This window comes from Cryptomeria japonica, chromosome 11 (assembly GCF_030272615.1).
Source record: "Cryptomeria japonica chromosome 11, Sugi_1.0, whole genome shotgun sequence".
Lineage (NCBI taxonomy): Eukaryota > Viridiplantae > Streptophyta > Pinopsida > Cupressales > Cupressaceae > Cryptomeria > Cryptomeria japonica.
The window spans coordinates 277670137-277686756 of NC_081415.1; the positions used below are offsets into that span (position 1 = coordinate 277670137).

Consider the following 16620-nt stretch of genomic DNA (forward strand, 5'->3'; position numbering starts at 1 on the left):
AAGTTGCACTATTAAAACTCAAAAATTACTTTCAAATAAAAAATCTTCTTGGGTAGGAAATTGAACAGTTGGACTACTAGGTGCCAAAAAAGGGAAGTTACACTTGTTAGAACATTCTAAGGCGGTTATTGGTGTCAAATAAAGAGGTGATCGAAGGTTACAAAAGATAGCTTCATTAGTGCATATTGTGGCTATGAAATGTAGAGTTTTCTTAGGGCGTTGATTGTTTTCGTAATGAGTTGTGGCTGTAGCATTGTAATTTCTGAATCTGTAATTCCATTTTATTGAATAAATTGAAAGTGGGTTTTTTTTTCCTCCTTACATTTGGTGCATTATTGTAATAGACCCGTTCGATCTCTAAAGCAGATCAACGAAGGAACATAGCATCATCCAAAGGCATCGCAAGCCAAGGACGTCTCTTACATTAATTAGTTAGTAATAAATCTATCTATCGCTGTCCAAGAATAGAATAAACAGTTCAATCAAAGGATGATTAATTCCTTAACAAGGTTGTTAAGAATAAGACCCACTAAGGGAAAGGGCATAATTAATTACATTTTTTGCAAAAGACATGGCTGTGAGAGATACAACTCCTCACATAATGCCCATTTGAGGGGTATAAGGGGAGGATCGTGGATTCTCAAGAAGGCATGTAAACTGGTTTTTGTATATTCATTCCAGATTTGGAGCACCCTAGAAGAGCAATAAGCATCTGAGTGAAGGTTGTTTTCACCCACCCGTAGCAAGGCCAAGGACGCATGAGTATAGAGAAAACTAAGTAGAGAAGGCGTCAAGTTATCGCAATATTACAAAGAGATTTATCAGGAATAGTGATCAGAATCAAAACTCAAGTCTTCCATACCCAATCCATAATCATTTAATTGCATGGTCATTCCTCATTTAGAGATAGCGATCAGATTAATAAGGGATCAAAGATTATACCCTTTTTTATATCAACTGTAAACTAAGTGAAGCATAAAGATTTATCGGATCTCTTGTATATCTGTGAGACGTAATCACATACCTTCTTCTTAATTGGAATCTATATTTCACTTGGAGCAATATTTAGAGATTTGTATCAGAAATTATTGTCTATTAGAATACTTCGCATCCATATATGCTGATGTTGTGACCTTTTTCACACATCGCCCCATTGCAAATGGGGACCCTCTCCTTTCCTGTTTTCTAGGGTTTTTGTTAGTGCCCGTGGCCTTCTACTTGAGTTTTGCTCAGTTTTGTCAAGTCTTGAACGGTTTGAGTCTTAAAGATTGAAAGTCAGTTTTTGCAAGCCAAGTGATAACAGAGTCCAGATACTGTCAAAGTGCCTAGAAAGGCCAAAGAACGAAGAATGCAATTGATTTGAACGAATTTGAACAACTTTCTATTTTTAGAAAGTTTGCCTTTTTTGCTTTTTCCTATTTTTTAGGAAGTTTCGTTTTTGACATTTTTAGCCCAATCCCCGGTATGGCTATTTTTAGAAAGTTTTCCCTATTTTTTAGGGATGCTTGCTTTTTGCTTTTTCGAAGTGGGGACCTAGGGTTTGCACTAATACCATTGACCTGCTTTGATCGTGATCAAGTATTTCCAAGTTTTGACCTAAAAAGCTAAATTCCTACATTTTAGGGGTCATGACACTTTAGATGGTTTGCTTGAGCATGGATTTCAAATTTCAAGTTGATTTGGTTAAAATTGAAGAAATTGTTGAATTTTGAATATTTTCTAAATTTGGCTAATGATTGATGGCGAGTGTTATGGCAGGTGATGAAAGTTCGCCTTGTGAAGAGAGCATGAGAAACTCCGCCCTATGTGGAGATGTCTCAAAACTCCGCCCAAGCATGGTGATCTCTTCAAATTCCGCTCTATGCAAAGAGGTCTAAGGAGTCCTTCAAAGTCCGCCTTAGAAGACATGCAAAGTGAAGAAAGTCCGCCTAAGTTGTATACCTCCAAAAGTCCGCCCTCTTGAGGTTTTCCAAAAGTCCACCCTCTTGAGGCCTTCCAAAAGTCCGCCCTCTTGGTGAAGTCTCCAAACTCCGCCCAAGGTCACTATGAAGTCCGCCTTGATGACCCCTCAAAAGTCCGCCCTCTCGATGAAGAGTCTCCAAACTCTGCCCAAGGTGATGATGCATGGTGATCTCCCAAAAGTCGGCCATGAAGTTGGAAGCTCAAAAGTCCGCCCTCCAAGCAAGTTGCCAAGCCTTCAAAAGTCCGCCCTCCTTAGAGAAGCCTCTAAAGTCTGCCTTGGAGGAAGCATAAAACTCCGCCTTGAAGCATGTCTAGGAAAGTCCGCCCTGTGGATAAAGTGAAGGGTGTTCAAGGTAAGAAAGTCCGCCTTGGAGGTAGAAGAAAAGTCGGCCATCCTTGGTAAAGCAAAAGTCCGCCCAAGCAACAAAGAAGATGCTTCAAATGTCCGCCTAAGTCAAAGGTGAAGCCAATACTTGCTAAAGAATAGAATAAGGAATATTCTTTGGTGATGTCATCCAAATCTTCATGGAATTTGAACTGAATCCCAAATTAGAAAGTTTCTAGGAGGATATTTGAAAGATCAAGTTCGAATATATAGACTAAAATCAAATTAGAAACTTGCGCAAGAATAAGATTTTCGAACTTAAGGAGATGACTAGCCAACTGAAGTATAAAATGGAAACTTTCTTTGTGGATACAATGGACTGAGGATGAATTAGAAACATGAATTGGAAAACATCTGCATGTTTCTAATTGCAGATTTGAACTTCATTACAAATACCTTCTTTACTTCTTCATTCTCACACAAAAGTTCGAACTTTCTGAGCAAGCTAAGAGAGATATTGAGAGTTATTTTGCAGATTGAAGGTCATTTCGAGGAAGATTTTGTAGATTGGAGGTGTTGCAAGGTGATCTCTTGCAGGTTGAACAAACTTTTTAAGGAATTTTGATTTATCAACTTCATTTTTGTCAAGTATCTGCAGATTTTTGGAGTTGAACTTGCTGGTAGAAGGCATATTCGTCAAATTTTCTGAAATTCTTTCTATCTTCTAGCCTTATTCTCATTCATCCGAAGGTGAAGTTGGTTTTAAAATGCAGATTTATTGCATTTTCTGAGTTTTCCAGATTCGTTGGAGGTGATTTTTGTGAATGTATCCAAATTTTCAGTAAGAAAGATTATTTTTAGACTAAATGGAATGAGGGTTTTCGAAGTTATAAAACCTGGTTTTTGGATTACAAATCGTAAATGTCCCTAGAATGGGGAGTTTACATGTGAAAATTCCATTTTTATGGCTAAGTATGAAAGTGAAGTAAAAGCTCCAAACACTTAGCCATTCGCAGCCTCGAATTTTTAATCTAAGTTCTAATTTCTAACTTAAGCTTCATTTTTGTTTTGCAGATTTCAGGCACGATGAAGTTCCAAGTAGACAAGGATGCTCCTCCTGAATCGAGAATGACCTCAAAATGGAAGAATATCAGCGAGACTAACCTCGGGCATATCAATCTGAGGGAGTTCAAGAAGCGGATGTTCGGTTTAGATAACCTTGTGCCTACCGTGACCGCGCGAAAGATGATGAAGAGTGGTATTGTGCATGCTGTCGGCTTTCTCCCTACCATGCAGTGCACAAAGTTGGTAGCCAAGTGCGCTAGGCACTACAACCCTGTCAGTAGGGATATTGTCGCACCAGATGGAAGAGTGTTGGCAAACATTAGCGATGAGGCCATAAGGGAAGCTTTCAGAATTCCAGAATTTCATAATGCTGTGTATGTAAGCAAGGATGAAGCTGATCGCATGTATTGGGATCATTTGGAGGAGTACAACGCCATCGTCAATCATTCTTGGCTGGACAAGCCAAGAAAGGGTGCCTCCAAACTACAGAGGAAGAGCTTGGTGAGGGCGTATTTCAAAGAGGATACTGGAGATATGATTGTCTTGTTGAACAGGATAATGGGTAATCCTCAAGGTGGTCCATTTGAGCCTTGGATGTATTATTTCATAAACGAAATAATGAACGGAGTCAAGATGATAGACTGGGCTCGAATGATAAGTGATAACCTGGACAACCAGCTGAAGAATTTGGAGGTGGATAGGACCTTTTACATGAGCTCATACTTGTTCTATTCCCTGGCTAGAACCTACAGATACAGAGGCCTCACCTGTAGAGGGGAAGTGGAAAATAAAGAGAATCAATTTCCTGTCTATGACTGTTATCCCCAACTTAACATGGAAGAAAAGTTTCATTTCAAGAGGGTAAATGATACATTCTTAATGCACATCACACGAACACTGCAAGGTGGATTGAATCAGAGACTCTCTGAAGAGTCTATGGACTTCATAAGCAGATTCAGATATTGGTATATTCAATACCCGAAGTTCACCTATATTAGAATTCAGGGGTTTTTTGGATCTCCCTATAAGCTTCCAGCCTGCCCTACCAATCGAGTTGTGCTACTGGAAGTTGTGATGCAGCTAGAGGGCTATATGACAGTTCAAAGAGATAAGCAGAAGAAGGTATGAACCTCCTCACTCACGATTGGAAATGGACTAGAGACCTGCCCATCATCACAAGCCGCTGCCACTGCAGAGAAAGAGCTGGCTTGGTACCCTTTCTACCAGTACAAATCTAGAAAGAATTTTGATCCATTCCATAAGATGAAAAGGGTCGAAGGGATGACATTCGAGCACATAGCTGATTTGGAAGATTATTGGGCTAACGCAACTGATAGTTTCAAAATCAGGAAAAGATTTTGGTCAAGGATTCCCTTGAGCATGGTGAGAGCAACAAAGGTATTCAGAGTTGCTGATCAAGTAGAAGACAGTCTTGAGCTTCAGCAGCCAGGCTTTGAGAAGATGAGGAATGAGCCACTGGCCTTGGTCGATTGGTCAGAAGGAGAGAAGTCAGATTTGGCAGACCTCATGAGATCAGTGGTCGAATACTCCAAGTGGTGGACATCTGAGAAGACAAAACAATTAAAGTCCAAAGGTGTTGCCTTGACTTATGATCTAATGGGAGTAGATGACTCTCTGTCCTCCAACCCTTGTATCTTTGCAGGCAATGCTCAGAATCCAGAGAGTTTTGGGTCCCGGAAAAGGAACGAATGAGCTGGAAGCTCTAGAAAGGCCAGGGGAAAGAAAGTTGTCGGGGAGAGACGTGAGTCCAACGAAGGTCATTCCATTATGAGTGCCGCATCTGCTGTGCCTGACCAAAATGTAGTTGAAGAGCAAGAGATGGACACATATATGGTGAATAATGAAGTAAGAGTGCCTTCTCCTTCAATCGAAGAAATAATGAGAGAAGCTGTCCCAAACCTGGACAAGGAGCAAGTTTTAAATGCAGCCACAAAAGTTGAAGAGCCTGAGCCCCCAGTAGTTTTCCTTGATGGTATAGTTACTAGGCCAGGAGGGACAGATGATGGATTTGATCAAAATACTGTGGAGCAATCAACCATTCCCGATTGGTTGAGGGAAAGGATAAGGGCTAAGGTCCTGAAGGAAACCCAATCTGAAGAGAATACAACAACATTTCTGGCAAAGGTGAACGAACCAGTCATAGTCAAGCCACCTAAGCTAGCTAGAAAATTCTCTTTGATTCAGAGGGATAGTGCAGGGTTTAGGACAATTCAAATAGCTGTGCCAAAGGAAGGAAAAACTTGGGACAATATTGCCCCGGAGGATTATAAGATTACTACTATAGAGTTGGGTAAGCCTACTCAGGACCAAGAAGTCCAGTACTTTGACGACTCTTGCAATGCCCTCAAGGCAAGGCTAGCCAACGAGAAGGAGAAAAGAAAGAAGGTTGAGGAAGAGAATCAACAATGGAGAAAATATGGTCTCCATCTAACCAGGCCACTCAACCATGAGATACCGATCACCCCTCCGCAACCTCTTCAACAAGAGTCGATGAAAGATTACGAGGACATGAACGACACATTCACGGAGGCTAAGGAATGGATTTCAGATGCTTCGGCACGTGCTGACATACTTGTAGAAAATTTAGTATCAGCACATGTGTCGACTTCTTCATTGGTCAGCCGAATTCAGGACTTAGCTGCAAATTGGGAAGATGTTGAAGAAATTCAAGATGAAATACTTCCGCAATTGAAGGTTATTCGAGGTCTGTCAAAACGAAGCTTGGTAGATGCAGGTGTCATACAGGCTGGGGATAAGTATGACTTTAACACTTGGTATTATGCTTTGGTCACCAGGATTGAGGTCCTGAAGAAATCCGAAACTAAGTGTTTTGAGACAGAGGAAAGTGTCAGAGAAATTTTGAGTAAGGTGTTTCGTGTAGCATTAGAGATTTGGAAGAAAGAGGGTATACGAGAAAAACACTTGCAGGCAGAGACCCTGAGAGCCAGAATTCAGTCGAGCTTTTTCAAAGACTCGGGGATGATTGATAAGGGTGATCTCTCAAGGATTGCAAGTTTTCTCTTCATTGATGAGAACTTTCTTGCCCAAGCAGTTGAGTGGGAAGGCATTCTCGCCACATGTACTGATGATGTGGACATCGTCGACTTCCAGATTAGTAACCTGCCAAGTGTCACTATGGAAGAGGTTAGGCTTATCGTGTCCAGGTACATTGAATCTGCAAAAGGGGAAATTGGACACTCACCTCAGTGACAATAGCAGCTGTGCCACTTGTCATGTTCTCATTCTTTCAAACTGAGTCTTGGGAAACCCTAATTAGGGTTTGTAACTTTCAATCTAGGCCCTTGATCACTGTTTGATCTCGGCCATTCATTGATTTTTGAAAAACTATATAAGGCTGCCTCCTCTCATTTGGAGAGTGTGAGGTTTTTGATATATTGTTGCGTGAAGGTCATATTTTCAAATAATATATTGCATGTGTGCTTTCTCTTAAGACTTTGTAATCTCTATTGTTTGAGTGATTAGCATGGTTTCAATTTACCCAACACATTAGTTAAAGTTAATTTAGATTTGCTTTCATGTTGTTAGAATTGAATGAAGGATTTGATAAGTGTTAATTGACGGTGTATCTCTACTCATACTTTTGGTGAATGGATGATTTCCATTTCGCTGTGCAAAGTTAGTCCGAGCCTATCCTCTGTGCATGCCAACATTTTGATCATAAGCACAACCTGTTGAAGATTGCACCCGCTTTGTGTAGTTGTCCTCAGTGTGGCGAAGCAAAGTGTGGTTTCTCGAGAGCACCCAGTTAGTACCGTCTCCAGAATTCATAGGTTTAGATCAGCTTTCTTAAACCCTATCCTTTTTTCCATTTTTTGAAAGTCTAAATCTCGAAAATCAAAAAAAAAAGAGAGAGAGAGAGAGCCTAAAATCGATAAATCTATCTAAGTCCAGAAGCTTGAAAAGACACTTGTTAACGTAAGTCCCCCTGAGATTTTCAGCATACACTACCCATGTAGCTATCCCACTAAAGTTGCTTGTTCGCACATATAGACCTTGGAATTAGTAGTGGTTTTTCAGGAGAGGATAGAATACCTTTGGGTATCTTATTCTAATGTTTGGTAGATGATAAAACAAACACCAATAGCTCACCAATTAACCACTTTGCTAATCCAATTGGAGTATTCTTGATATAAGGCATATATGATAATATTTCCATTATACATTTCCATAAATACTATAAGCATAATTGACTCAATAAATTGAAAATTAGAGAAGATCTCACTGGGGACATTACAATTATTGTCTGTTGTTGTGCTATGTGTGAATGTTAGGTGGAGTAGCCCTTCGTTAGTAGGCATAAATTTTTTCATACTTATCTTATTATTAGCTTTTTTTGTTTTTTTATGATTTTTCCTTTTGATTTGTAAAAAAATATGTTTATTGATTTATTATTCAAAATATGTGGAGGTCTTGAGAAGAAATTATTTTTAAATAAACCCCAAGCTTGTAAAAGGAGATAGTATCGGATTCAGAGTTTGATTTTGATTTTGTTAATTGGTACTGTACTTTTAGCCTTTTGGCCTTTTCATTTTGTTATATATGCACATTGGTAATGAAAACTCAATTTGAAACTGATTACTCATTGAAAGTTCATTAATTTGAATGTTGAATCGTGAATTCTTAATTCAGCTTTAATGTTATATTATTATAATATGCCTTATCATACAAATATTTGAAATTTTCTATATTTCACAAGTCTGTTGTCCAATGGCATATTGCCAAGTTATCTGTTTGACATGTGCTCTTCCCTCACTCAGGGCAGGGATTAACTCTTAAGAACATTTAACCTATTGAGATAATCTGATCAGGATTGGGTGTATACCTTGCCATCCATACCATGGGAAACCTCTGGTATGAGTACTGTTGGATAGATTTTTATTCCGTTTCAATTTTAGTAATCAGTTAAGGTTTCAGAACCAAGAAGTGAGTATTTATAAGAGCTTAAAATTTCAAAATAAAGGATATTATCTGCTCATATCAGAAAGTACTGTGATATTTGACAAGTTGTGAAGCTGGAGCTGGAGTTGTGAAGCATGGTTTTCTTGTAGATTATGTGAAGCTTTATTGTTGTGCTAAGAAGAAGCTTTTTGATGAAGCCTCAACTACTCTATATTTGTTATGTTGCATTTTGGTTAACAGTAGCACATTATAAGCATGTACTTAAATTGTTCAACATGCACTGGTATAAGTAAAAGTCATGTAAAATAATTTGTCACTCAAGAATAATGAGACAATTCTTTATACTTCTTTATAATAAAAGAGACTATACTTTCAATATTTGGATGACAGTCCTGGGGATAAGCCCCAGGGTGGCCTCCTCTTGCACCGATACCAGTATAAGAAAAAGACAATTAAAATAATTTCTTGCTCAATAGTAAGAGACAATTCTCTATATTTCTTTATAATAAAAGAGATTATATATTCAATATCTGGATGGCAGCCCTTGGGAGAAGGTCCAGGGGCTGCCTCGTTTTGCACATATATCTCTTGATTTGCCCTTCTACAGGTGCTACATAACAATACCTTTGATTCTAAAATTGAATCCTTCAGTATAAAATATTCTCAATCAGTTAGTAACATTTAGAGTTGTGTTTAAGTCTCAGTTATTTTTGATACCAAACTACTATATAACCACATTTTACATGCTTATGTGGTTCTCAATACTTGTTTGAATAACTTGCTGAATTGGAGTGCTCAAATTAGGAAATAGATATTAAGGTTCTTAGCTCTTACTTATAATCTTGTAGCTTAGGCCAACAAGGCAGGACATTATCATCTCTGTGTTCTTCCTAATAATGCAAGATCATTTGCATAATGCATCGATCATCTTAGTCTTAGAAATACAAATAAGATACATTATTCCTGACACTCTACTTTTTGTGTTTAATAAACGACTGTGTAATGCTTAGTACATTATACCCAATCAATTTTGCTATTTCTGGGGAAAAATCAAGTATGGGTACCTTAGCAAAGTCTTGGCCAAGCAGAGCACTTTGTCTTGATTATTAGCTGATTTTTATCAAATTGATTTGCAGTGATACTGTAAAAATAGCATTTCATTAAGGTGAAGTCCACCATGCAGCACTTAGTTGGGATGCAACTCACAGTGCCTAAACAGAGAAAATGCATTAGAGCTTGTTATTACTAATTAATTTCCTTAATTCTCTAATGAATTTTTACTCTTAAAATGTAAAATCTACGAGTCTATGCACACACACTGTACAGTTTCTTGGAGTTTTTGGGCGATGCACTAGCAAGCTAGCAGATAGTCAGGAAAAGTTTATAATTGATTTAGGCAATCCAAATGAGTTTGTTGTTTTACACTTGGGAAATGACGATGCCTCCTCTATTTTGTGTAGCTTGATGTGGATGATGGAATAATGACAATGTACTATAGCATACGCCATGTGCACTCAAATGCAACAGATTCTGAGGTAGTTTTTTGTGACCAAGTGGATTCCAGTAGATATTGCTTGACTGAGTGTAGACTTGAAGAAGGATTAAGAATAAAATGGTTGTTAACTCTTAAGTACTTCAAAAATACATGGAACACTTGCTAATCATGTGAGAAAGACATGTTTGATATGAGCTCATCTTCCAAAAGAGTGTATTTGACCAGTTAGTCCCATTTCTGTTGTGTGATATCAGAGCCGTCAGACTTTGAAATGAGTTTTCACCATTTTTTTTTTCAGAAGAATGCTTCCTCAAAGATAATATTGTTGTGTAAACTGTAAACTATGTAGGTGGAAAATTCTCTGATTTTGTTTCTAATTGTTAATGCAACTGCATGAACAAATACACGGAGGAGTATAGTTGTCAAGGAAAATGACTTAATGTCATCGTCAACATTGCAAGCAGAATTTTCGAGCACATGTTTCTAGGACGTGGGAATGTGGGAGGATGAAGATGGTTCTTGGGACATGTAGGGAGACACCCTAAAATTTGAGGAGATAGCACAGGCGTGTCGGTGACCTTGCCTCAAATATATAAAAAAGTTAACATCTATGAAATTCAAAAGATTAAAATACTGTTTATTTTATTTCATGATTCATCTTAAAAATTTAATAAACTCTTGAGCAGAAGTTGGCTCAGTTTGCTTGGTGTATTTTTTTCAAGCCTTCCCCATTGGTTTTAGATTAATGCATTTGGTCATTTTAAATTCTTGATGTTCTTTTTATGGGCATCAAGAGCCTTTCAAATGCCTAACTGGATCTTTCCCAGAGCTAAAGATGTTTGGATCTGGATGCATGATTTTATAAGCCTTATAAATCTGAACATTTCTCTTGGCATATGGTTTTTTTAAGTGATTGGCCTCACATTGCCTTCAAGTATACCGAGATTTCACTTGCTTTTAGGGTGGAGATTCTTTTTAGCATATGGAAAGATATAAATTCTGCTTTCTTTTTCTGGCCATTTTCCCCTTTACTCTAAACCTATGATTTGTTCTAAATTCTAATGTTTTATTATAGGTTCAAGTGCAAGCAAATAAGTTGCACTTGAGAAGTGTCATTCTAGGTTGCAGGGAGACGTGTGTCCGACCCCCTGGGATGCATCTCCTATTTTTCGAAAATAGATCTACTGGTACTGGTACCAGTCTCCTGTACGATTACCAGTACTGATCTCCTGGCAACCTTTTTTTTTTTTTGATTATTGGGGCTATGCCTCTTGTGCTGTTGCTAGGATGCCTCCAACTCCCATTGCTTTTCAAGGCCATTCTCCTCTTTGAGGGCATCATCAACGGTGCAGGCATTCTACTTGTGGCACTCAAGAGGCTCACTCTTAGGCTTCCTCTCCTGTTAGAAGAGATTGTGAACAGCGGGGCTGGTTGTGCTTGCCTCTCACTGCTTTGCTTTGCCACCCCCTCCTGCTGGTGGATATACAGGCTGGCTTGACTCTAGCAAGTTTCCTCTGTTGGCTCTTGTTATTTCTTCTGCTCGTAAGGCTGTTGAAGAAACTCAAGAGGAAATGATAACAATGATAATGGTGGATGGGACCTGCCTATTATTGCTTTGGACCCCACTGATGTATTTGAATAACCAGATGACCAGGATCCTCCTCTATTATCTGCCTTAGTGCTTGCTGTTTAGCAGCTGTTTATTGTTTTGATGTCTTGGCCTGTAACCCTTTATGGACTGTAGGGGTGTGAGTCTCTTTGCATCCATCTCTTTTTTTGTGAATATGTATAACACTATTTTATGAATTGTAATATAGACACTATTCATAAAAATAAACAAATTAAATAAGCATGATTAAATGTGTAAATTTGATAGATGAGTAAAAGCGTTCATTCTTCTTTTGGCATTGGATATCTAGATGTTGCTTTGGCCTGGACATGTCTTTATGTTTGATGAAAGCTTTCATGAAAATCATTTTTGGTTCAGTAAGGTAAGATTGGCTTTCATGTTTGATCCCTTTTCTGTACTTCCCATCTCAGAAATTAAGTTTCTCCAGCTGGACAATATTTATGCAGACTTACTCAAAAGGAAGTATTAAAGTATTTTCAATTTTATTTCTTTCAGTACTCACCCTTGAAATACAAGTGTCCAAAAAGGTGTTTCCTATTGCAAACCTACATCTTGTTTTTGGAGCTAAAGCAACTTATTGTCTTTCTGCAGGTACATGAAACGTTTAGTTGCAGAAGTAAAGCCAAAGGCAGGTCTTAACTTCAGTGATGATTCCCAAGCCACTGCTGTGGGTAAAGCTGTAGCAGAGGGTGGAACATTCCTTACATATGGCAAAGCGCTGCCCAAGAATGTTGTTTATCGAGGTGCTATTCGTAAGCCTATAGAATGGAGTGAGTTTCTGACAAAGAAGAAGCTGAAAGCTCAGTTGATGTAACTCAACCATTTCAGTTGATTTTGGGTTATGATTGTTCGATTGAGCTGATAGTACAAAGTTTCTAGTGTTTTTGACTCCTGCAATATTTATTACCATCTTTACTCAATTGCCTGGGGTTGAAGGATTTGTGGTGCTTGTTATGTAACGATATAGATATTTTGCTTCATTCTTTAGATGATGGTGCCAAGTTTATCAGATGGAGACTCTTTAAGCAGTCAAAAACCATGTTCATCATTCTTATCTGGTTAAATGAGGGAATGCAAACAAAGAGCAAGCTGATTCCAGGCTCCAGCTACGTTTTAACTAGCATAAACCATTTTATAATTTCTTACTTCAGAGGTTTTGATCAATAATGTCTTTTGGATTTGACTGTAAAATCTTCATTATACTGGAAAGTTAATGTAAGTCAGTCAAAGCAATCATTGCTTAATCTTTCTAAATTAATTTTCATTTCAAATATGAAAGTAGCCAATAATTATTAAGATAAACTTACCTAATTAACTATGTTGTCAGTCTACAAGCATAATGAGGAATTTAGATGTTTTTTGAAATTTTGTGTATTAACTATATTTACCTATTTTGTCAATTGAAAATATTCAGCATTTTACACTAAAGATATCCTTGGTGGGCAATTTGATATTTAGATTGCTGTGGTAGAATGACTATTACCACTAGTAAAGGGCAACAACACAGTAAAATCCACCCCTAATGACAATTATTGGGTGGCATGGTGGTAGGCCTCAAAAATGCAATTTGATCAATTAAGTATGCAAGATGCAAATCACGACAATAATGTAAGCCATGGTGTTGAGGCAACTGTTCTGACAGGTCTCATTATCACCATAGTTCATCTACAACTAAGTAATGACATGAATGGGTCATGAAGAACAGTATCCGAATCTTCGATTTGTAAAAGCTGTTATAATAAGAGTTCTCATTGGTTCTTGCCACATGAGTATGGACATACAGAAATTGTGGATTAGAGTATCCCTGCTATAATTTCTGTTATATGTGTTTCATAGATCATCACAAGCAGAGCATCCGAACTATCATTTGCATAGCACCTTATTATGCTGACAGTGTCGTTTGACCTTCTAAAGCTCGGATACAAATGCTGCAATTGGAAATTTTTTGCTGCAAGATGGGATTTTTAAACTTAGTTAAGCACTCGACAAATTCCAGAACTCTTCCAGATAATTTTGACTAGAGCCAAATTGATGTGATTTATGGCGTCAATTTTTATTAAACATGAAATCCTAATATCACAACTCATTGGCATTGAGTCACTAACGAAGCTGGGCTCCATTTCTTTGATTTTACGATAGCCCAGGCATATTTATGTCTTTCAAGCTGGCAGCTTCAAGAGGCTAAGTGTGATTTGTGGGTCACGATGGTGCTTTTCTCAAATCAAAGAAGCCTAATTTAGGGAATGGGGGCATGCAAAATTCTATTAAACTTCTGATTAAATTGAAACATTATTCATTTTGGTCCTAGTTTATGATTCTCATTCTCATTTAGTAAGCTACGTGCTTCTGATATTTTATATATAACAAATACATGCTCCAAACGTACTATCTCAACTCAATAGGATCCATTTGTTCACTGCCTTGTGATGGAAGACTGCAATCTACTTCTCAATTTATTTTCTAACATTAATTGATATGTGATTAGGATTTTTGTACGTTCTCTAATTCACTAACAAATTCTCTAGCATTTGGACGATTAATTCCATTTATGTATACATCTTTGGATTAAGAACTCTGCTTATAATTGTATGCGGGAAAAGCGGTTCAATGAAACTTAAATCGTGAAAATATTCAAAGACTTGCCCACACAACCACGGGACTCTTGGTGCAAGTTATTGAGCCATGAGGAATAACTCAACTTTCCAAGGAGTGTCCCATGGTTCTCTATCTCACAAAGTCCCTCAAGCCAATGCCTTTGCTCTCAGATCACTGAGCAAAGTGGCTTAGGGATGATGAATGCAAGAACGAGGGATACTTTAGATCAAATTTAGTATGAATGCATCCTATTTATGCATGATTTTAACAAATGAACTAAACTAGATGATAAGATGACAAGGTTAGTAAAAATACTATCCTAACATGATATACTAGTTATATGATTTAATTTAAGATAATAGAAATGCTCTAAAATGTTTATTAGATTTATTCTTATTTCAAAGAGAGGCTAAATGCTTGTTAAATTTGAGTATAAGTATGATGCTAAAGACTTGGATTATAAAATGGAGGGATGAGGGCTCTATTTATAGGAAAAATAGGGCAATGGCTGGTCATGATTGAATGATCTAATCAAGGGTCAGGATTGAAAGTTATCAATCCATGTTTACAATTTTCACCAATGAAATGGTGACAATTGTCAACATAAGACTGTTTGAGAGGAGACGTAAGAAGCATTAAATGCTTGAGAAGACCTCATGGTTACCTTAGGAGGTAAAGGTTAAGGTTAGCTTAGAGTTATCCAATGGATAAAGGTTTTACCCAAAGGATAAACTCTTGTGCAAGAAGGGATAACCATGGTCAAAGCAATGAATGCTTGATGAGACCCCTGGGTTAGATGAGGGTTGAGTTAGGCAAAAAGTCTCTAACCATGCCACTAAGGGTTAGTTAACCATTAATGGTTTGAAAGACTTTGGGGACAAATTTCCTTCCAAATTTGGGGGTATTCAACAAGTTAGATTGTTGAAGGCATAAAGGCTGTAATGCCTTTGAAAGATTTTACTCCAAGTTTGAGAAGTGACCTCCTCAAATTTAGGGAAAGGGGATAATTGATGGGTTTAGGTTAATTGATTAGGATTAGAGGGATTCTAGAAGAATTTAGGAAGAGGGTTAGGAGGCAAGTGGGAGATGTAGGAAAATGCAAGTGAGGAATAATAGGATTTAATTAAAATAAATTGCTTTATTTTAATTTGGTTGCAAGTGGGGAATTTAAATAAATTAGATTTATTTATTTGGGGTGAACTATTTAATTAAATGTAAATTTAATTAAAAGTAGAGAGAAGGGATTTAATTAAATAAAATGATTTATTCAATTAAATGATATAAAAGGCTTAAGTGAATTTAAATAAATAAATAGAATAATTTATTTAATTAAATAGAAGAATGTGGGTGATTTAATAAAATTAGATTTAACTAAATAGAGGAATGAGAATAAAATGAACATTAAATATTCATTTAGGAATATGGTCATTTTTATATGTCTACATTTTGCCCCTCTTTGAAGTGGCCTATGTGCACATGTTGATTCAAAGAAAATTGATGTGTCGTCAAAATTTGATCAGTGATCAGTGTGATGTCGTATATCGAGATGTTCATGTCGTGCCTCAGATTTGATAAATGATGTTGATAATGCCCCCTCGGGAGATGAATAAAAAATTTAAAAATTTGATTTGATTTGATAAATTTCATGGCATTTTAAAATTTTGTCAATGTTTTTTGCGTTAATTTGATTCATCTCCAATAATGATGTTTGTTAGGGTGAGAAGTGAGACCACGAGCAATTTACGTGTTCCACTATGCAACCCTAATTTCTGTTTACCCTATAAAAAGGTAAAAAGTGGTTTTATTTATATCATTTGTGCTTGTTGACTTTGGAAAGAAAGACCAAATGTTGGTTCCCCATGCTTCTCATCGATTCGAGCGCGTTCGGAGGTATCAGAGGCCCGCCACATATGGACCACCGGTAAGTCGTCAATTTTTGCCCCTTTTTGCTTTTTGTTTTGTTGTTTTTAGTCATGCTTTCCAATTTTTCATGCTGATTTTAATGGTTTAGCGCGTAGGGTCTGTATCCTAGTGCATACGATAAGAAGGGTAGCGCGTCCAGGGTTAGAAACTGGGGTAGCGTCCGGGTTGGGTTGGGTAGCGCGGTGGGGGGTTAGGATAACACATCGAGAGTGTTTAGTGCAGCGGGTTAGCAGGCTAGCGTGCAGGGGGGAAAGGGTAGCGCATAGGTAAGACCTAGCACATAGGGTCGACAGGGGTTCGCATGGGTAGGTTAGGCTAGCACGTAGGTGTAACCTAGCGCATAGGGTTAGGGTTGCAACGTGACGGTAGAGTAGAATAACGCATAGATAGAGTTAGCGCATAGGGTTAGGGTTGTAGCGTAGCGGTAGAGTAGAATAGCGCATATATAAAGTTAGCGCATAGGGTGTATTTGGTAGCGTGTATGGGATTTCAGGTAGCGCATAGCTAGTAGCTTAGTGCGTGGATAAAATTTTTTAGCGCGTAGGCGGAAAATAGGATTTTGAGATGAATGAAGATAGTTGGGGGTAAGTAGGTGTTTGCCAGTTTTTTCGGGATGGGTGCGATAGTCAGTTTGCGTGCCTGCTGTGTGTTGGTTTGATAAATTGTCCGATATGAGTTCCGATT

At 37.8% G+C, this 16620-nt stretch overlaps 1 protein-coding gene across 1 annotated transcript in view; it reads left to right on the top strand.

Annotated features, from left to right (window-relative positions):
* Positions 1-12676, top strand: part of LOC131068569 (uncharacterized) — a 43180-nt gene extending 30504 nt beyond the window's left edge. The window contains exon 3 of the mRNA XM_058003795.2: positions 12010-12676. Within this exon, the coding sequence (XP_057859778.2) occupies positions 12010-12232 (223 nt within the window). The 3' untranslated portion in view covers positions 12233-12676. The remainder of the gene's footprint in view (positions 1-12009) is intronic.
* Positions 12677-16620: the final 3944 nt, after the last annotated feature.